Source organism: Dreissena polymorpha, chromosome 13, assembly GCF_020536995.1.
Source record: "Dreissena polymorpha isolate Duluth1 chromosome 13, UMN_Dpol_1.0, whole genome shotgun sequence".
Classification (NCBI taxonomy): Eukaryota; Metazoa; Mollusca; class Bivalvia; order Myida; family Dreissenidae; genus Dreissena; species Dreissena polymorpha.
In genome coordinates, this window is record NC_068367.1 from 45,673,618 (window position 1) to 45,696,040 (window position 22,423).

At 38.7% G+C, this 22,423-nt stretch overlaps 2 protein-coding genes across 2 annotated transcripts in view; both read right to left on the minus strand.

The window, feature by feature from the left end:
- The window catches only part of LOC127854987 (BRCA1-associated RING domain protein 1-like), a 42,743-nt gene that overhangs the window by 16,178 nt on the left and 4,142 nt on the right, over positions 1–22,423 (minus strand). Inside the window, exons 2-3 of the mRNA XM_052390202.1 lie at positions 17,795–17,851; positions 14,824–14,996 (exon numbers count right to left, since the gene is read on the minus strand). Of these exons, the coding sequence (XP_052246162.1) occupies positions 14,824–14,996; positions 17,795–17,851 (230 nt within the window). The remainder of the gene's footprint in view (positions 1–14,823; positions 14,997–17,794; positions 17,852–22,423) is intronic.
- LOC127855006 (uncharacterized) lies at positions 881–8,547 on the minus strand. Its single transcript, XM_052390295.1, has 2 exons — positions 8,126–8,547; positions 881–1,813 (listed from the first exon to the last, which is right to left on the minus strand). The coding sequence occupies exons 1-2, from the start codon at positions 8,174–8,176 to the stop codon at positions 896–898; spliced, it is 969 nt and encodes a 322-aa protein (XP_052246255.1). The 5' UTR covers positions 8,177–8,547; the 3' UTR covers positions 881–895.

A 22,423-nucleotide genomic window follows, 5' to 3' on the forward strand; every position in this document is an offset into this window, starting at 1 on the left:
TCCCTCACTGGTGATCATCAAAACTCTTGGAATGTTAATACATGTATTAAAAGGTAAGTGTTCATTTACTACATAAATAGTATAATTTAATAACAAATATTAATATTCAGAATATCATTGAACAAAAGGTGGGGTGCATCATTACTCCCTCCTGCAGGAAGGCTAAGCTCCTGCAGCCTTAACAAACAATGAGGTTCCAACAATGATATAACTATTAAACTGTTAACAAGAACAAGCAATATATAATAATTGAGATCAATTACTTTTGAGATCACAAAATCACTGTTCACTTTGAAAATGTCACCTTCCACAGTGTATTCATACACTTAAGAATGTCACTTGAGGTTCACACACACAAGATGTCACTTGACGTTAAACACAATATAATTGAATAAAATTAAGCACTCTTATGTATCACAGAAATCTTACACAGTGTATTCATACACTAAAAAATGTCACTTGAGGTTCACACACACAAGAATGTCTCTTGAAGTTAAACACAATATTATTAAATAAAATTAAGCACTCTTTTGTATCACAGAAATCTTAAAACACATTTGTTTTTAATTGTCCTGACACTTTGTAATAGTTTGTAAGTTAACTGTTCATGTTGTATAAATTAAATGCCCATATTTATTTTCACAGGTAAAGATCTTCAAGAAGAGTCCACAGGTGGGGGGGGAAATACCCGTACCATGCCCCCATAAGCGACCAATGCACAGTACGGACTGACCACCCACGCGGTGATTAGCGAATACCCAGATAGCACCAACTGGTACTACGTGGGCCCGCTTCCCAGCAGGCGCGACAAATACCCACCAAGTGCCCGCGTGGATTACCAGCACTTAGTGATTCCCTGCAATTCAAGCAGAAGGCGATCATTTCCAAGGCATAGTTACATTTTGCGCGGCCTCATGTTTTCCTTGTCCCGCCTTCGACTATCAATAGCTCTCTCGATGGAAGTTACTCTGCGTTCCAAACGACGAAGCTCGTCCAGTATCCTTTCGGTGTTCCTGGCGGTGGCTTGACAGGCTTGAGCAGCTGTCTCCGATGCTCTCTGGATAGCCTGCAGTTCGGCATTGGGTTGTTCTTTCTCTGTTTGAGACGCCTTTTCTGACATTGATATTATCTCATAGAGAAGTGGATCCGCCTTGTCCTGTTCTGTAGGAAGAATGTCCACTGGTTCGTCCTGGACAGGTGTGGCTGCCTGGGCCTTAGGGGATGACTGTGGTGTCTTCAAGGTTTGGACCAGTGCTGTCAAAGGATCTTCATCAAAGCTAGGGGCCGTGTACAGTGCTGGGTTAACAAGAGCAGTTGATTGGTCAGGGAATATTTCCTGGGATTCTACCATTGATCTGGGTAGCACGTACCTCTGATCTGTATACTGCGGACTTAATGGAAGCGACATGGTTGATGGTGAGAAGTCCGCCTTCCTCTTCAACAGCCTCACATCCAGGAGCCATGGTGGAAGTGCTGGTTCCTCTGGATCCATAAACATGTCATCGTCTTCTTCCCTTATCGGGGTCATATCGTTGGCTGACACAAACCAAGGAACGTTGGACTTGATCAGTATCTGTTTAAGGTCAATGTTCTGATTGCTGCCAACTGCCCTCACATGGCCCGCGTATTTGGTGAGGTGTTTTAGTAAATCATCCCTGGTTTCACACCGGAACTTGCATAGGGTGCAGAAAAAGGGAACTTGCTTTTCTGGTACGTGGTCTCTCAGTATGTGGGCCACCAGTCTCCCCTTTCTGTCCACTTTGCCGCAATGGCTACAACGATATGCGAGACCCCCATTGGATAACCTGTTCATCTGAAAATATAGCATTTTAAAGAAACGTTTAATGTGGAGCGATAAAACTTGTAAACCTGTGGTGACTCCTGTGTATAACTGTTGGTTCTGTTTTGCTTTGTTTAAACTGTAAATGATTTCTTTACCATCTGAATTTGGCGCGGAAAAAATTGTTATAACGTATGTTACAGCTCGGCTCTAATTATTTTTTGTTTTCTGTTTCAGATTATTGGCCAAGACTTTTGCCCATTTAGGTGCGTTCTGGCCCCGGTAGGGTTTCAGCTTGTTGTGATGTGTGTTGCGTATTGGACCATTCTTACCCATCTGGATAGTGAAATTGACTGGGGACCTCATTTCTATCACTGGAAACGGACCATCATAAGCTTTCTCTAACTTTGGGTTTATACCTACCTGCCGGCCTTCATGCAAGAACCAAACTAAGTCGCCCACCTGGTATTGCAGGAAATTCAACTTTACATCGTGTATCTCCTTGCTTCTTTCGGCTGACTTCTGTAATTGTTTCCGGACCAGGTCATGCGTGCGTTGGAGCCTCGCCTTAGTTTCTATTACAAAATCGACTTCTGAAATATCATGGTTCTGTGCGGGGTTCACATGTCCAAATATTACACTGCTAGGTAGTCTCACCTCTCTCCCAATCATCACCATATTTGGTGATAACTTCGTGCTTTCATGTGGTGTCGCTCTGCACGCTCCTGCTAGAGCTTCAAGGTGCAAGTCCCATTCATCTTGTTCGTCTGCTAGGTAACACCTTATCATCCTCAATAATGACCGGTTAAACCTTTCTACCTGTCCATTCCCTCTTGGGTTTCTAGCACTCGTCCTGGTTTTCTTGATTTCTAGCAGTTCACATAACTCCAGTATTAACTTACTTTCAAATGCTGAGCCCTGGTAACTGTGTATCGACAGTGGTGTCCCCCATCTACTTACGATTTTGTCCAGAATGACTTTTCCACATGTCTCAGCTGTCTGGTCTGGTACTGCTACTACTTCTACATATTTAGAAAAAATGTCTGTTAGAACTAAGACATACCTGTTTTTTCTTTCTGTTATGGGAAAGGGACCTGTGAAGTCAAGTGCAAGCACATCCAATGGAGCTCCAACTCTTATGTGTCCCAGTGGAGCTTTTGGCTTTCTTGACGGCTTCTTATCGGCTTCGCAGATATCGCAATGGTGGACATATAGCGTGACGTCACTTTTCAGCGCGTACCAGAAGTAACTTTCCAGGATTCGGTGTTTGGTTCTCTTGATGCCAATGTGTCCAGCAGTTACTGGGTCATGTGCCTGTTTCATCACATCTTTACGTAAAGCTTGTGGGACCACTAGCTGTAAACAATCATCACCGTTACCTGTTTTCTGAAACCTTCGATACAACGTACCAGAGTGTATTTCCAAGGTGTCCCATATGATCCAATAGTGCCGGGTTTCTGGACTTTTGTCGAGCATATCATCTTGCTTAGGTTTGACTCCGGCCAACTTCGCTTCAAGGATTGGTCTGATCTGTGCATCTTCCTGCTGTTTCTGACTCATTTCTGCTGTGCTGAAGATAGCTGCCCATGGTTGTCTGCTTTCGGGTACCATTTGATCTCTCGATGTGCCGGGTGTGTTTCCATTACCATTTGAAACGGCTCTTACCGGCTCAATCTTTGTGCCATCTTCCTCATCCTTTACCTTGTCATGAACTGCGCACTTTTGGTCCTCGGTTTGGTCGCTTACCTTTCTGTCCAGAGCCATTGTTTCGGATCGCCTAAGGCATTTCTTGCAAGGTCCACATTTGAGTGGTTCCATCATGTCTACATCTGGACAATTGCAATCTTTGGGATTCGTACATCTGGACAATGCGTCACAATGCCCCATCCTTTTACCTGACCTGTACTCTATTGTGAAGTCATACCTCGACAATATATCAATCCATCTCGCGATCTTACTGCTCGGCTCTTTCAAACTGAACAACCATACAAGTGCCTGATGGTCGGTTCTTACTACAAAGTGCCTTCCCAATAGGTACTGACGGAAGTACTGTATGAAGTAGACGACTGCTAGGAGTTCTTGTTCTGTAATACAGTAGTTCCGTTCAGCTTTATTGGTTGCCCTGCTGGCGTAGGCTATCACGCGCTCCCGACCTTCCTGCATTTGAGAGAGCACCGCCCCAAGTCCGATCCCGGAGGCGTCCGTGTCGAGGTAAAAGCTGCCTGCTTCATTCAATGGGTAGCCGATCACATCTGGACCAATTAAGGCTTGCTTCAACGCATTGAATGCTTCCTCGCATTCTGTTGTCCAATGAAAGGCACTGTCGACCTTGGTCAAGTTCGTAAGGGGCCTTGCAATCTTGGCAAAGTTTTTTACAAAGCGCCTGTAATATGACCCAGTTGCCACATACTGCTTTACCTGTTTTGGTGTAGTAGGCCTAGGCCACTCTACTATTTTGGCTATGTTGGAGCTTTCGGGGCGCACCCCCTTGCTGCTAACAATGTGACCCAGGAAGACCACTTCCTCTTGTAGCAGGTTGCATTTATCCGGCTTCAATTTCAGTCCGGCTTCTTTGATGCGTGTCAGTACCTCTTCAAGTCGTTGCATATGTTGCTCCAGGTCAGATGCATAGACCACGATGTCGTCAATGTATACAAGGCATGTTTCCCACTGAAGACCCTGAAGAACCAGCTCGATGACTCTTTGAAAAGTACTGGCCGAATTATTAAGCCCAAATGCCATTCGCGTCATTTCGTATTGTCCAAATTTACATACAAAGGCGCTTTTTGGAATGTCTTTATCCTTCAGCGGTATCTGGAAATACCCAGATGTGAGGTCGAGGCTACTGAAATACTTTGCTCCTGCGACTGCATCAAGACACTCTTGTACTCTGGGCATGGGAAAACCATCCGGCTTGACAAGGGCATTCAGCTGTCTGTAGTCAACACATGGTCTGATTGATCCGTTCTTCTTTCGAACTAGTACGATAGGACTTGCCCAGGGGGAGGTACTTTTCCTTATGACTCCCTTTTTCAGCAGATCTTCAATAGCTTGTTTCTCCTCATTAGCGTATGCTAAAGGTACAGGTCTTGGTCGCTGTTTGATTGGTGCCGCACCCTCAGTATTTATGCTATGTTCAGCTAAGTGGGTCAACCCAAGATCCCACTCATCTTTACTAAAGGTGTCACCGTGTTTAGCCAACAAGCTTGCTAGCGCTTTCTTTTCGACGTCAGACTTACCTTCACTAGATTTTCGCAGTAATGATTCTAGATGCGCTGGGACCTGTATTTTTCCATTTGGTTCATCATTTACCACTTTTACCTCGGCTGACCTTGTAGTGATTCTTCTTACGGCCACCAAGTTGTCACTTTCTGCTTGATGTTCTGCTTTTGTCAGTACTGAGACTATCTTCTCCATCCTCTCTGCTATTCCTATTTCTGCATCCTGTCTCAGGTTTACTTCCGTTGGATAAGGGTTAAGAACTCTTACCTTGCATGTTGGAGCCTCATTGAGGTTCACTTATGTTTGCCATTTGCAAAGGGTACCTCTCTTTAAATAGCTGGTTAGGCTCGACTACGTAGTCAGCCTCCGTATCGTCATCATCTGCTTCAAACCTTTCTATATAAACACTTACCACGGCTTCTGCATGGCCTGGTACTGTCATGTTTTCTGCCACCACTACTCTCCTTGCTTTTCCAATCTTCCCTACTTGGAATATTGGTATCTCCATGCCGTCTAACAGAATTCTGTTCTGACTCAAAAGAATGTCTGCCGGCCTCCCATTTTGACCTTTCAGAATATCATACCCAAGCAGAGCATCATCCTCGATGTCCGCCACCATGATATCCCTTGTCACTTGTAGAGGTCCAAGGCTAATATCTAACTTTGTTTGACCAACATCTTTTATTGGTGCTCCTCCTGCACCAACCAACCGGTCAGTTTTATAAACTACGGGACATGCATGCGGGTTTATCTGTTTAAACACCCTGGTTGACACTATGGTCCTTGTCGCTCCAGTATCGGCTGTGAATGTAACAGGAAACCCATTCACTGTTCCCTTTACATACACCCCATCCGCTGATGGCCTGGACCTCTGAACCCGAGCACACTCCTTCGTAACTTGCTGTGTTTTGTCATCTTGATTTTGGCCTTCGGTACTTTTTACTGGGACCTCCCTCTGGCCACAAGGGCTGGTCCTTGGAAGTTTAAAGGAGCAGACTTGTCATCGCCATCGACCTTTGTTACCTGATCACCATACAAACATTTGTCGGGGCACTCCCTGGCAAAATGACCTTTCTGTTGGCACCGGTAACAAACAACATCTTGCTTTCTGTTAGGCTTTCCCTTTTTCGCAGTGTCATACTTACTCTCTAGATCATCCAGTCGCTTCAGGATCTTTGTTAGGATCTCATCTTTAGGTTCATTATATTGCCTAGGCTGCTGATTACTGTACGAAAAGCACTTACCACCTGTATCTCTGGACCACTGCCTTCTTGTTCCACTACTATCAAACTGTGGCTCTGAGAGCTTCTTTGTAGCCCGACGTGTAGGTCTTCTGTAACGCCTTTCATCTTGCTTCCCTTGCATCTGTAGATAAGTTGCTACGTTGAATACCGCTTCATCTACTGATGTAGGCTCCTTGTGGAATTCAACTTCAAAACGGGCCTCTTCATCTTCTTCCCTAGTTCTTCGGTCTCGTTGTGGATGGGCACGATCGTAGAGCATCTTTAATTCTGACGCGTAGGCTTCAACGCTCTCATCATGACGCTGATTTCTTCTTGTAAACCTTGCCTCGAAGATTTTTGTCGTTTCCACCAACTGATAGTTCAGCCTTGAGGTCTCTGTAGTTGTGCAACACCGCGGGTGGTAGAAGAGTGAATGCTACTGTGGCGGCTTGCCCCTCCAATCGCTGTAAGAGATGGTCAAGGCGTTGATCCTCGTCCAACTGGAGGTGATCTGCTATCGTCTCGAAGCGTGTTACCCAGACTCGCCATTCTTCTTTGCCGTCAAACGCAGGGACCTTCATTAGATCTCTTGGTCTCTGCCTGTAAGGTTCACTACATGCAAAATCATCTGATCGATTATAGAAATGTTGCCTACCATGATCGCCCATGTATTGGTAGCCCTGGTGTCTGGGATTATAATAATAGGAGTTACCATTAAGGTCTGCTGGTGCTGGGTCTGTTGGATTCCTGCTTACAAAGGGTGGGCTATTGGTATTCAGTCGAGGGTCACTGGATGTAGTCTGTGCTTGAACTTGCGGGCCTTTTGCTGTACCTGTTCTTTGTACTTGCTCTATGCGGGCTTCAAGCTGTGTCTGTCCAGCACGGATATCCTTTACTTCTGAAACCAGATCCCTTAAAGCCCCAGTAAGCCCTTCTAATACTGACCTTGTCTCACTGCTTCGCTTAGGTCTCCTCCTTTCGTTCACCCTATCGGATCTGACTTGTGACTCAGACCCGGATTCCGGTTCGGTGTCTGCGTCACTTACCTGTTGTTATTGGTCAACAGGTCTGTCTTCCTCATCTGAGCGGGAATTTGTATTGTCCCTGTTATTTCTGAAATAAACCTCAGAGTCGCTTGATACATCATTATTTTCTTTGTTTGCAGCCATCATGGACCAATATAATGATATATATACCAACAATACTCTGAAATAATATTTGTCACGAACAAAATGAATATTATGCTTGTTGTTATTTATTTTTTAAGTTGTTATTGTTGTTTGTTTCGCTGAGCAATAAAGTCTTTAAAACGTATTGTGTTGACTTTGTATATCCAACGTTACAATAGCTGATTGACAAAGCTGCTATATAAAGGCTTATTCTTGACAGCTGTTGTAATAACTTTCGTCTGAATGTGAGGCTCTCAGTGCTTTGATTTCTATAAACTGCGTGTAGGACTTTCAGGATTTAGATTTTCACTATAAGGGTTCATATCACGGGATCCACATTTAAATAATGGGATCCCACCGCCGTCACCAAAAAGTTGTAGCGTACTGCCCCGTTTTGTACTACCCCGTATTGACTTAATTAGTTAGTCGTAACAAGTTCCAAGCAAAATAACGCCGCCATAAGTTTACAGATTTATTCTGTATAACGTACGTCGATTGTTGGATTACAACAGCGGATATATAAGACTCTGGAATATCTGGTTCGTGGAGCTAAGCAGTCATTTCTACGTATACAGAAAACGTTAATCGACTTAAAAAAATGAGATGAAGAATCTGTATCTCGGATGAGTCACCACAGGATGTAAACAAACAAGTCAAAAAATGAGACAATTCATGAAGTTGAACCGATTGAAATTTCAAGCGAAACAATTACAAGAAAGAAAGTAGAAAACCTTATCTGCAAACTGGATCGGCGATTCAAGTTTAACTGTTCTCTTGATCATCCACCGAATAGCACCTCTTTAGTTCTTATGATACAAAAATACGACCGTTCTTCGTGAAGGCTCGAACCGGAATGATTCCAAAAGAACGCTGATCTTCCTTGGTCGATTCAGCACCCGGTCGACCCGACCTATGATCGAACGACCAACTAAGGCAAATCGACCCGGGTCGACAAGTTCTAAGAATCCAAGATGGCCGCCGTAGCGAATGTAAACAAAGCTCTGATGAGGACTTACCAAGAGCGATTTTTAGTAAAATGAGATATATGACATAGAGGAAACTAACTATTAAAACTCTGTGGTGAGTTGTAATGGATATACATATTACAAAAAAATGGAAACTGCTTCGCTCCTTACAAGTGTTTAGCAACAATAAAATAATTAAACGTTTATGGAAAGTAAAATTACAGTGAGGGGGGTTTTACTCATAAAATGCATTCTGTATAGACATAATAAATATGCAGTCATGTATTTGTATAAAATTCCCTCACTGGTGATCATCAAAACTCTTGGAATGTTAATACATGTATTAAAAGGTAAGTGTTCATTTACTACATAAATAGTATAATTTAATAACAAATATTAATATTCAGAATATCATTGAACAAAAGGTGGGGCGCATCAATATATAATGAAATGTGGCGTCTAAAGCAGAAACAAGATTTTTCATAGATTAACCTGGTGAATCTTGTATTTTTGACGCAGGTGACCCAGATTATAACTCTTTAACTATTTAATTAATTCACCTAATTATTTAAAGGTTTCATTTTATACTATTTTTTATTATGCATTATGATTGCTTGATTTAACCTCGACATAAGGGTTAAAAACCATTATCGGAGCATTTTGTTTTGTTAGAGGAATGTGGAAATGGGGAAACGCAATATAATTTTTATTTTATTTTAATTACATCATTGGGTTCTTACATCGTTAAAACATAAAATAATTAAAAACAAGAGGGCCTGAAAGGCCCAAAGTTGCTCACCTGAGATAAAAAGAAATGACCTGTTCTTTGCAGCCCAAGATATCAATGAAACACAATAATGTTCTAACCAAGTTTCATGAAGAATGAACAACAAATGGCCCTCTGGCGGCCATGTTTTTTTTAACAGACCTGAACCATTTTTGAACTCTTCCAAGATATGTCCAAATTTCATGAAGATAATGTGTTTTCTAGACTGTTCACATGTTTTCACTTAATACATATAAAGAAAACTGCCCCACCACCTGGCGCCCATGTTTTTCCACTTATCATGACCATTTTCAAACTCATCAGAGACATCCACATAGCTAATGTTTTGACAAAATTTCATGATGATTAGGCAAAAAATGTGACATCTAGAGTGTTCGCAAGCTTTTTTACTATATAAATATAAGGAAAAAGACCCCCCTGGCGGCCATGTTTTTTTACAGATCCAAACCATTTTCGAACTCAACTGTCGTATTCAGGTGTGGTATTGCGGTCTCGTTTGCTTACGCAAGTGAACCGGTCACGGGATAGTTACGGGTTATGTTACTTTGTGAGCACTTATGTAATTCGGAAATATTTATTCGACAAACGCTTATTTCCGGTCAGGCTGACACCGCTGATTGGTTGTAATTCAATTAACTAAAGGTATTTCCGTTTACTTAAATATAATTTTATAAACATATTATTCAACAGTAGGCTGTTTTACAATAAACAATTTAGAAATATGAAAATGTATCGATTTTATATTTCATTTCATTAATATTGTGTGAATTATTATGGAATCTAGTTTTGATATGAAGTTCCCATTTAAATTACATATTTGTTGTTAATTGTTAAAAACATGCATTTAATACTCCTTCTGTGATATAAAATATATCAAAGACTTCAACTAGCTTGTATTACTGACCACTGATATGAACATCTGGCATAGAGCACAGTGAGAGGGTATTTAAGTACCTAGGAATCATGATTCTGTCAGTCTGTGGTCATTATCAATTTGTTCAGGGCAACTCATGCTGGTTATTTGGATGCGATAGCGTACAAATAATGTAGCGAGTTTTGCAAGTCAGTATGAGCTTAGCTACGCTGGGCGGAGCGTCGTTGTATACAATCCATATTGGCCAATGAGAGTGCACGCTTTGCATGAGCGACAGCACTCGTAGGCCTGCATTACCTGCAGTAAAATTATGCAGACGAAAATTGAGTCGGAGCAGTGGTGTAATGGTAGATCGCTGGCTTAGTAAACGAGAGGACCCTGGTTCGAATCCCGCCCTGACCACTGGAATTTTTCTGAGCAAGAAATTTATCCCACATTTGCTTTTCTCGTGGAAATTGCGCATTGCATGCAAAATACAGTAAAATCATATATTTGACGTAAAGAATTTTAATAACTTAAAGTTTAATTCATTACATACCATTAAATTGTTTTGTCGAATTCTCAAATTGGCATAAGTTAATTTGTAATCCTAAACACGCTTCTGAATTTTATTGTTAACGCCACATAAACAAATTGTAGCTTCAAATAAACAGTGCTTCGTGTATTTTTGCGGTTTCTTTGTCTCAGTAAAAAGCGCGCGAAAACTTTGAAGACGTGTACAACGTCACGTGAAATGTGTTGGTGTATTTATTGAACAGCAAGTCAGGCGACATACATGTGTTCAGTTGGAAAACCCCATCTCGATTGGACATTATTTCATCACATCTTTTAATTGTCACATATGCGAAAAATTAATTTGCTACTTAAGAAAAAAGGCGAATGTTTATGTTTATAAAATTCTTGAGTTTACTATTAAAAATGGAATATACGGGATAATCTGGCATTCAACAGCGACAAGAAAAGAAGTAAGTATGCATTAATTGATAAGAGTTGCGCTGATACGGATGCATTGGGGAATCGATCCAGTTGGGATTATGCGAGTCTATGCGTGAGAAAAAGTGTTCAGCAATAAAATAAATGTCGTTATCCATGACTTTATAGGTTTTTTCTTAAAGAGTCATAACGGACCAAAATAACGTCATAAGTAACGTACAGAGGGGGCTCATCTTTCTACGTTATGTAATTTGTCATGTCGGCAAAATTGTTGCTCAATAATTTAAAGAAAATAATTTAAATATTAGATACACATAACACAACATGTACATGATTCTAGGCTAGTTATTCTCTAGCAAGGAAACCAATATTCTAAAGATGGTTGCAATTGCAGGAACCAATTGCGAAAGAAAAAGGGACGTTATTTTGTCTAAGTTATCTCTATAACATAACTATTAGGATAAACAGTGCACCCACAATTCGACCCGTGCTTTAAGACACACTCTTTATAAAGTTGAATGGGTTTTGTTCATTTCAAACGTGCAAAACAAAAAGCTGTAACATTATTTTGAAAACTGAGTCGCGTCTAAGATTATGCAATAGCATACAAATTCAGTGCCTTCAGCGCTTTGATTTTCTAACTGTATCAGACACTTCCTGGCTAAGAAAGCTGAGTGGTAAAAAGTTACACACTGCAATGATCAATATCTGCAGGGAATTTCTCAAAGATGGCTTATCAGTAATAGTTCCCATTAAAGATTAATTTGCTACAAACTGATAACAAATGTGACAAAAGTACAGATTTACACAAGAAATTACAACTTAGCCAAAAATGTCATTATACTAGAAAAATATGCATTTTGAAGTATTTACCCTTTAAGTGTTTTGAAACCAAGGGGTCTAACAAATTCTAGAGCAGAAGTAACAAAAAATATCTTTAAAAAAGATATACGGCGTTGATTGTGGTTTGAGTTTGTGAAAGGTAAAGAGTTCAAAAAATGAGACCAAGGATAGTGAATGTCTTTTTCTGTGCAGTTCTTAGCTGGATCACACGCAATAAGGGATGTTACGCGGAGTTTTCGCGGCTTATTTTACATAATTACATATTGCTGGTCATAAACCTATAGATACAAAACAGAAAACCAAATGAAGAATGAAAGTGAAATTTAAACATATGAGTCAACCGGCCACACGCGAAGTATCCGTACATATTTTAAATATTTATACGCGCATTCTTCGAACAAACCTGTTTTAGTGGTTTGTCGGGCATTGCTTTTTGATTCGATTATTAACAGTATCGAGAATCATCGCGCTCATGCTTAATACATTAGGCAATATGGTGGAATAATTCTTGTTAAATTAATTAAAAATAATATTTATCATGGTATTGTTGAAAACACATAAAGAATCTATTATTGACATACCATAATTATATCGTTGAATATCTTCATTTAACATATTTTGTGGTCTAAAGAAAATCTCAGTTCACCTAGTTCACGGATAGGGTCTATATTATATAACAAACTGGCCACGAACTCAGGTCAGCACATAAGCGTCTTCGGACGCAGCGATGACCTGTAAATAAACCCTGATAACTCGCGGGTTGAAATGCAATTCATAAAAGTGAGGCCACGCTTCCACTGCTTTTTAAACTTTTACATGTTAACATGTTGATAGGAATATGAAAGTCAGTACTAAAATGAGAACATAGCCTTTAAGTAAAAACGCTGTTGCCTCTGAAAATAAAAGGTGGACGCACAAACTGTATTGATGTCGAGATTGAGTGTAAAATTGTTCTATCTATTAAGCCTTTTCATTAGAGATAAAATTGTTTCATGCTGAACACGCAGTAAAACAGTGTTACAAAGACGCGGACATGTTTCCAATGTTCTGATGGTATGCTCATATCAGCCTATGGGATAACTGAAGTGTATTCATTCTGAACTAGCCGCGGGAAATTTAATTTGAATTTTATTGGACAGTTACAAAGGTCAGGTAAGGTGAAAAGCTGGCGTATACAGCTAACGCCGAAAAATAGAATAGGAAACATGACTCAGCAGGTTAAACAAGGGAGATAGATACTGCAAAATTGTGTACATGTTGTCTTTCTTTCAGCTATCTCTTAGTTGATAGGCTTACCATAAGTAATAATGACTAAAACAGTTATGTTAATTATGAAAATTCTGTGTTATGAAAAATTAAATAATACAGATTACATAATAATGACATAATAAAACCAAACTTTACTACACAGAAAACAAATGTTCTGACCAAAGTTCATGAAGATTGGGCAACTGAATTAAATAAATAATTTTAAAAAGGTTATAAATTAATGGTGTAATTTAATTTTAAGAATCTATAGATTATTGCAAATTTAATATCCAACATAGGAAGGATATTAACTTAAAATTGTCTTCATTGTAAGAATACATTAAAGCAGCACTTTATAACATAACTAGAGTGTTAACAAGGTTTTACTATGGTCATAAATGAAAAAATGCCCCGCCCCCTAACGGCCATGTTTTTCAACCAACTGGCATCATTTTCAAACTCGTCTAAGATATCATTGGGATGAATGTTCTGACCAAGTTTCATGAAGATCGGACAATAAATGTGGCCTCTAAGAGTGTTAACAAGGTTTTACTATAGCCATATAAGGAAAAATGCCCCGACCCCTGGCGGCCATGTTTTTCAACCCACTGGCATCATTTTCGAACTCGTTCAAGATATTATTGGGATTAATCTTCTGACCAAATTTCACGAAGATTGGACAATAAATGTGGCTTCTAGATTGTTAACAAGATTTTACTTTAGCCATATAAGGAAAAATGCCCCGCCCCCTGGCGGCCATATTTTTCAACCCACCTGCATCATTTTCGTACTCATCCAAGATATCATTAAGACCAATCTTCTGACCAAATTTCATGAAGATTGGACAACAAATGTGGCCTCTAGAGAGTGAACAAGGCAAATGTTGATGTCGCACAACGGACGACGGACAACAGGCGATCACAAAAGCTCAACATGAGCACGTTGTGCTCAGGCGAGCTAAAAAACAACAATTTTTTTCTTTAAAGAGTCTGACAGACTTCCTAGACACAAAAAACAAGGAGTCTGAGTCTCATTTTAAGAAGTCTCGGACTCCAGTTAATGTCAAATGCTGCTGTCTCTAACACACTCTGTATATCACACAAACCCTGTATATAACATACACCCTGCAAATAACACATACCCTGTTTATAACACACAACTTGCATAGAACACATACCGTGTTGTTCATGCGATGCCCCGTTGCTGGCATTATGACTGTGTATCACCTCCCTCAGAGACATGTACAGAGAGGACATATAACAGGCTTTTCCGCCCTAAGCCACGGGTCCGAAATTCGGCCCCATTCCCAATGCAAATCTGGTTGTTTTTTTCCCAATTAATAAAAAAATTCCCAATTCCAAAAAAAAAAAAAATTTTTTTTTTTTTTTTTACCTTAAAATATTTAAGTTAACCTGATCTGGTGTAGAAAAAAAAAAGTGTTGCATAATTAAATTATCTGTTGCCTTGAATTTGTTTTAAAAACTGTAAAATATGTTAATGATTATTTAGACTTTCCTTATTTTCCGCAAAATCCGGCGCTTCGCACGATTTTTTTCACCTATCAAAATAGTCGTTATTTACCAGTTAACGGCTTCTTTGAAATATAAGAAACACTGTTTGCATGCGATAATTTTTCCCAATTGAGCCAATATTGTGAATAATTTTTTTTCCCAAAATGGGGGTTTTCACTACGCCAAATTCCCCAAATTCCAGTGTGGCGTATTCCCAAAATGGAGCGGAAAAAGCCTGTATAACACCCACCGTGTACATAACACATACCGTGTTGTTCATGTGGTGCCCCATTGCTGGCATTATGACTGTGTATCACCTCTCTCAGAGACAGGCACAGAGAGGCCAGTGTGAAGAGCTGCCTGTCAACATCTGCATCCTTCGCCGGGGATGGGATGGCACACACTGGACACGCCCCTCCAAGGAAACCCTCACAGCAGCCACTGGAACCAAGCCATTGAGTCTGGTTCTGGGAAAACGGGGCTTAATGCAAGTACGAAAAGTGTTGTCCCAGATAAATCAGGAACAACACTTTCCTCTTTATTGTATTTCTTGTTTAAAGGATGTCTCAGACTGCACAGGCTAATCTGGGACGACAATGCAAATGCATTAAGCCCAGTTTTCCCAGAACAAGGATCCATTTGAACCAGCATTTGTTCATTATTAAGAAAAGGAGAAGGGCACCATTTGAGATGGCAATTTGTATGGAAAATTGTTTTTTGTTGTTTATGACAAAGCATTTTTACATGTTGTTAATACAGATTTCACATTGTTATAACAGGTTTTTCTTTCTTTGTTTTTTTTAGAAAGAATTAAGTGTCTAATGATTATACTAAATTAATATCTCAATTTTATTTCGTAAACATCTAATAAAGCATTTAAATATAATGCATACAGTGATTTTTTTTTGGGTTTTATTTGTTACAGCCTGTGCCATTTGAATTGGGAAAATTGGCGTGATTAACCATGAAATTGGCAAAAATAATGCGATAAACCATGAAATTGGGAAAAAAAAGCATCGGATATATGATTATAAGCAAAAGAATTAAAATTGGTGCATGTTAAGGGTTTTTTCTAGCCATTTTGGGAAAAGGAGTCTGGTCAAATTGGGATTGCTTTAATTGATAAAAGTGGCAAATTTGGGAATTATTTATCGACAAAAATGACAAAATTAAAGTTATATATTTTGTAGGATGTTTAAATCAAAAGTTGAGATCTAGAGTTAAGAAATCATAAGTCGTAAGAGACTTCTTTCATTAAAAAATAAATAAAAAATAATTTTTTTTTTTTTTTTGGAAATTGGGTGTTTTGGGGGAAATTTTGGTCAGCCTTTTGAGAAAAAACGTAGATTTTTGCGATTAGGAAGCAGACGAAAATCAGCGGTAATTTTTGGCAAAAAAAATCACTGGCATAATAATTTTATGATTTCGTTCACCTAATTTGATTTATTATAAAGAGTTATATTACATTGGTTTTTCCCATATCAGTGAACTTTTACCGCATACACTGTAACTCCAATATAACGCGCTCCGTTATAACGCTGAATCCAATATAACGCGGAGGGTGCTTGGATCCCATTTTTTCTCCAACCTTCCATTTGATTTCTGATTCAAATCCGTATTATGCAACTTCATGTATTTTCAGACAATTCAAAGATGGCGACAATCACATGTTGATTGCTTTATTCAACCGTCCCTTGAACCGATTATAATCGCCTCGAGGTTAAACAACACCGACAGCTAATTGGTGTTAATCTGTTGTGTAATGTCAATAAAGGTGTGAAAAACTCGCGTGTCAGTGTTTATTACATGTATTCCTCATCAGAGCGGTTCAGTGCGATAATTTCCATACGTTAAGTGCAAGCGGGATAGTTATACAATTAAAGTAATTCAAAACGATTGAAACATTCTTACTTTGATATGGTTGCAGTTTGACTATATTAAATGAGCGGCTGTGAAATATACTGCCTACTGTATAAAAGAACTTTTTCTGTCATTTCATTATCATTCTAGTATTATGTCATTTAATCTTTCAGTTCGTGTATAAGAAATTAAATAATGCAGACGATTTATTTACATGCGAACGCAGTGTACCGGTAATTGTTAACAGAGTTTCACTTTCATTTTCGCGGGGTATCAGAAAGTCCCCGGGAAACACGTTTTTTGCATGCGTATGATGCAATAAAACAATTTTTTGTACATGAGTCGTATTGCATTCAATCTAAATTTAAAGTCGCTCGTCCAATGAAAGCTCTGTCCCATAATGCACTGTACTCTTAACACTTCTGAAAATGGCATATATGTGTACGGTTGTGTTTACGAATTTCTTAAACATATATCGTCATTAATGTTCAAGATTATTATTTTTTAAGTGATGTTGCAATTTTATTGGATTATCAGATAAATGTGCACATAAGAAAAGCGGTATGTATACTGTTATCGATACGATTCGGTTTATATGCATGTATTTGCGTCAACACAGCATGGCAATATACATGACCTATATCATAGGCTATTCTATACCTGTTTTTTTTATAGCGCCCTGCAGTAAATGAGCTCAAAACCAATGATTTTCAGTTAATACTTTACCTGTTAATAAAAATGGATTAGACTTTTAACTATAAATCTGATGACTGCATATCATGTCAAAACTAGATAAGATGGGTAATTTGAGTTCCCCCACTTAGATGCAGAGAGAATGCACTGCAGTTTAATATGCATATACACACAAACCTCTAACTGGGAACACCAAGCTGAACCCTTTCCCACGCAGAAGCAAAGTGAAAATGGCTATGTGTAAACAGCATAAAACCAGAACAGCCTGTGAGTAACTCGCAGTCTGTTCAGGTTTTATGCTGTTTGCTGCTCATCAGTATCTAAGGGTTGGAAATGAAGCCTTTAAAACTTGAATCTAATAAGAAAGGTCTTAATTAAATAATTAAATTTAACTTTCCAAGGGACTACATATGTGTAAAAATACGTATCTAAGTGGTAAAGGCTTATTGCCTGTGTGGAAATTAAAAGTATTGTCCTAGATTAGCATGTGCTTGCAGCTTTCATGGATTTTTTAAAAGCGATTTTCTTCTCAAGGACAATTCAGTTAAGGTGGAACGTGCCATCCCTGATGACCCTGTGCAGACTCAACACATGCACTACGCCAGATTTCCCAGACCGCAGCTCATATATTGCAATGTGAATCCAATGTATTGGAGTCCTATAGTAACAGTCGAACATATGTGTACCTGCAGAATACATGTTCACATCCCCCAAGCGTTACTGGACTGGTGGCAAATGAGCAACTGAAACATTAAAACAACAATCATTTGGATGATGAAATACATTAATTGAAAACATAAAAAAACAAGAGCACTGCCTTGCGGATACAGACCGCTCATCTATTTTTCTTTTTAAAGGTGAAGTGACCTATCTCAATTTCAATCACAAAGGAGGGAGGGGTGGAGTGGAGAGGGGTGTATAATGTGGGGGTGTGTTCATTTATTACATTATCTTCAAAAATGCCCCCAAAAAATGCATTTTTTTTTTTAATTTTTTTTTGGGGGGGGGGGGGGGGGATTCTTGGGTGGGATGGTTGGACGGTATTTCAAAAATAAAATAATTACAAGAGATGTGTTCGTCAGAAACACAATGCCCCATATTACGCCGCTTTGAAATATTTATTTATTTTTGACCTTTGACCTTGAAGGATGACCTTGACCATGAACTTCCACCACTCAAAATGTGCAGCTTCACGAGAACGCCGCTTTAATATTTTTTGACCTTTGACCTTGACCTTGAACTTCCACCACTCAAAAGGTGCAGCTTCATGAGAAACACATGCATGCCAAATATCAAGTTGCTATCTTTAATATTGCAAAAGTTATGGCCAACGTTAAAGTTTTTTCCGGACGGACGGACAGACTGACATACTGACGGACAGTTCAACTGCTATATGCCACCCTACCGGGGGCATAAAAATAAATATTTGTGTTTTTAAACCATGATAAAAACAAGGGCTGTTTGTAAAACATGCATGCCCCCCTATATGGGCAATAAGTTGTAGTAGCAGCCATTGTGTGAATACGTTTTTTGTCACTGTGAATGGTGGTGGTGGTGGTGGTGGTGGTGGTGGAGGAGGAGTGGTGGTGGTGGAGGAGGAGGAGGAGGAGGAGGAGGAGTAGTAGTAGTGAGGAGTAGTAGTAGTAGTAGTAGTAGTAGAAGTAGTAGTAGTAGTAGTAGTAGTAGTAGTAGTAGTAGAAGTAGAAGTAGTAGTAGTAGTAGTAGTAGTAGTAGTAGTAGTAGTAGTAGTAGTAGCAGTAGCAGCAGCAGTAGCAGCATTACAATACCAATACTTAAGAATGATCAAATGGGAAAAGGTAACCTAGCACTGGCAGTAAATATGGGGCTCATTTACAGGTCAGATTTGGAATCTCTGCTGTAAAATGAGATTTTGAATGAATTAAAGGGAGGCAAATCTGAAATAAAAAGAACATGCATAAACCGTAGTTGTTTCCCTTGTTTGAACCATGCTAAATCCTTATAAATTTATAATGCCTATTTCCAGTAACTGTGACCTTCACCTGTGACCTTGACCTTTGACCTAGTGACCTCAAAATCAATAGGGGTCATCTGCGAGTCATGATCAATGTACCTATGAAGTTTCATGATCCTAGGCCCAAGCGTTCTTGACTTATCATCCGGAAACCAACTGGTGAACCGACAGACCGACCGACATGTGCAAAGCAATATACCCCCTCTTCTTCGAATGGGGGCATAAAAAACAAACATGAGCTTGTCACAGAAGTGCCAAATCCCCGCCGAAATGTGTTTGCTTGGATGACAACAATTGTTTTAGAGAGTAGAATATTTGTATAAAAAAAGGGAGATAATTCATTATGCTCCGGACAAAAATTTACTTTAAAATTAAATAAAAGGATATAATTCAAACACTAAGATAGATAGAGTTATGGTTCTTAGTCACTGCACTTCTCCTACTTGCCATCTGTTTAAGTTTCAAGTAAATCCCTTCAATAGATTTAGAGTTATGCTCCGGGCAAAAATTTACTTTAAATTATATAAAAGGGGAGATAATTCAAAAACTAAGGTAGATAGAGTTATGGTTCTTGGTCAATGCACTTCTCCTAGTTGCCATATGTTAATATTTTAAGTTTCAAGTAAATCCCTTAAAAAGATTTAGAGTTATGCTCCGGACAAAAATTGACTTTAAAGTCATATAAAAGGGGAGATCATTCAAAAACTAAGGTAGATAGAGTTATGGTTCTTAGTCACTACACTTAACCTACTTGCCTTCTGTTTATATTTCAAGTTTCAAGTAAATACCTTCAGTACATTTAGAGTTATGCTCCGGACAAAAATTAACTTTAAAATTATATAAAAGGGAAGATAATTCAAAAACTAAGGTAGATAAAGTTGTGGTTCTTGGTCACTGCATTTCTCCTAGTTGCCATCTGTTTATATTTCAAGTAAATCCCTTCAGTAGATTTAGAGTTATGCTCCGGACAAAAATTTACTTTAAAATTATTGAAAAGGGGAGATAATTCGAAAACTAAGGTAGATAGAGTTGTGGTTCTTGATCACTGCACTTCTCCTAGTTGCCATCTGTTTATATTTCAAGTTTCAAGTAAATCCCTTTAGTATATTTAGTTATGCTCCAGACGAAAATTTACTTTTAAATGATATAAAAGGGGAGACAATTCAAAAACTAAGGTAGATAGAGTTATGGTTCTTGGTCACTGCACTTCTCCTAGTTGCCATCTGTTTATATTCTAAGTTTAAAGTAAATCCATTGAATAAATTTAGAGTAAAGCTCCGGACAAAATTTACTTTAAAGTTATATAAAAGAGGAAATTATTCAAAAACTAAGGTAGATAGAGTTATGGTTCTTAGTCACTGCATTTTTCCTCCTTGCTATCTGTTTATATTTCAAGTTTCAAGTAAATTCCTTCAGTAGAATTAGAGTTATGCTCCGGACAACAATTTAATCTAAAATTATATAAAAGGAGAGATAATTCAAAAACTAAGGTAAATAGAGTTGTGGTTCTTGGCCACTGCACTTCTCCTAGTTGCCATCTGTTTATATTTCAAGTTTCAAGTAAATCCCTTTAGTATACTGTAAACATATAGAAATTCGTCGGTATGAAATTTCATGGCTTAAATGAAAAACAACTAATTCGTTGACACATAATTTCGTGGATTTCAAATTTTTGGGGAAGACTGACCGTCATTATAATTAAAGTTTTATTAAAACAACCAGAGTAATAACAAAGCACAATCTGCTTATCTGTGTTGTCAGCAAGACTTGAGGTTAATGCTCACTGAAGCATGAAAGTGTTGCCGATAATTGTCGCTAAGAGCGATAAAGCGGCGCACTTGTGGGTCCCTGCTCGCTAATTGCCATCGATGTTGTTTTGACAATATTTGCATTTCTCAGGGCAATCGGTCCCCTAGTAGAAACACTTGAGTAATAAGGTCCCCAAAATACGTGTGTCTCTTTTAAATTTAATTTGCGCATATTGACATATATGATAAATCTGCAAACTGTTAATTTTACGACGTCACGTAAAAGAAATTTGTTATTCTCCACAATTGGTAATTAATGGTTATTATATTTATTTACCATGATTAATAAAACGTACATTAACGATGATGAATAAAAAAAAGAAAAACTGATAGATATAGTGTAATGTGACCTACTGAATTGAAGTAACTATTACAAAAACCAATATCTCGGATAACTGACAACACAAGAAAATGTCAGAAATGACATTCGGAAATGACTGATTTCGGATTAAAAATGTATAAATAATCGTTGGTACTTGAATTCGTGGTTCAGTGGACCAACGAAATCCATGAAAATTCGTACCACACGAAATTTAATGATTTTACAGTATTTATAGTTATGCTCCGGACAAAAAATTACTTTAAAGTTATACAAGGGACAAAATTGTCACAAAACCAGGTTTTCATTGTGAAAAAAAATCTGATAAAGGGAGAAAACTCAAACTGAACTTTTGAAATGAACAAAAAAAATAACCCCCTTTGTAAGTTTGTTTTTAAAAAAAATCTATTTTTAGTTGTGGCGACCTTGACATTGGAGATATTGACGTGATTCTTTCGTGCGACAAACCGTCCCATGATGGTGAACAAATGTGCCAAATGATTTTAAAATCTCACAATGAATGACATAGTTATGGCCAGGACAAGCTCATTTATGGCCATTTTTGACCTTTGAACTCAAAGTGTGACCTTGACCTTGGAGATATCGACGTAATTATTTCGCGCGACACACCGTCCAATGATGGTGAACAAATGTTCCAAATGATTTTAAAATCTGACAATGAACGACATAGTTATGGCCCGGACAAGCTTGTTCCGCCCGCCCGCCAGCCCGCCCGCATTCGCCAATCTTATAACCAGTTTTTTCCTTCGGAAAACCTGGTTAATAAAAGGGGGGATAATTAAAAAAATAAGGTAGATAGAGTGATGGTTCTTGGTCACTGCACTTTTCCTAGTTGCCATCTGTTTATATTTTAAGTTTAAAGTAAATCCATTGAATAGATTTGGAGTTATGCTCCGGACAAAGTTTCAGCCGGACGGACAGGACCAATTACTATATCCCCTCCAAATTTTTTTTCGGCGGGGATAAAAAAAAATTATTTATTTTTTTTTGTGGGGGGGGGGGGGTATAGTGTGAGGGTGTGGTGATCATTTATAAGATGATCGTTAAAAAAAAAAAAAATTGGGGGGGGGGGGGGATTCGGGGGGGGGGGGGGGGGGGGGGGCTTTGTTTGGGTGGAGTCTATTGTGGTATGTCGGGTAAGAGTTGTTGTGTCAAAGTATCAATTAAATGTAAT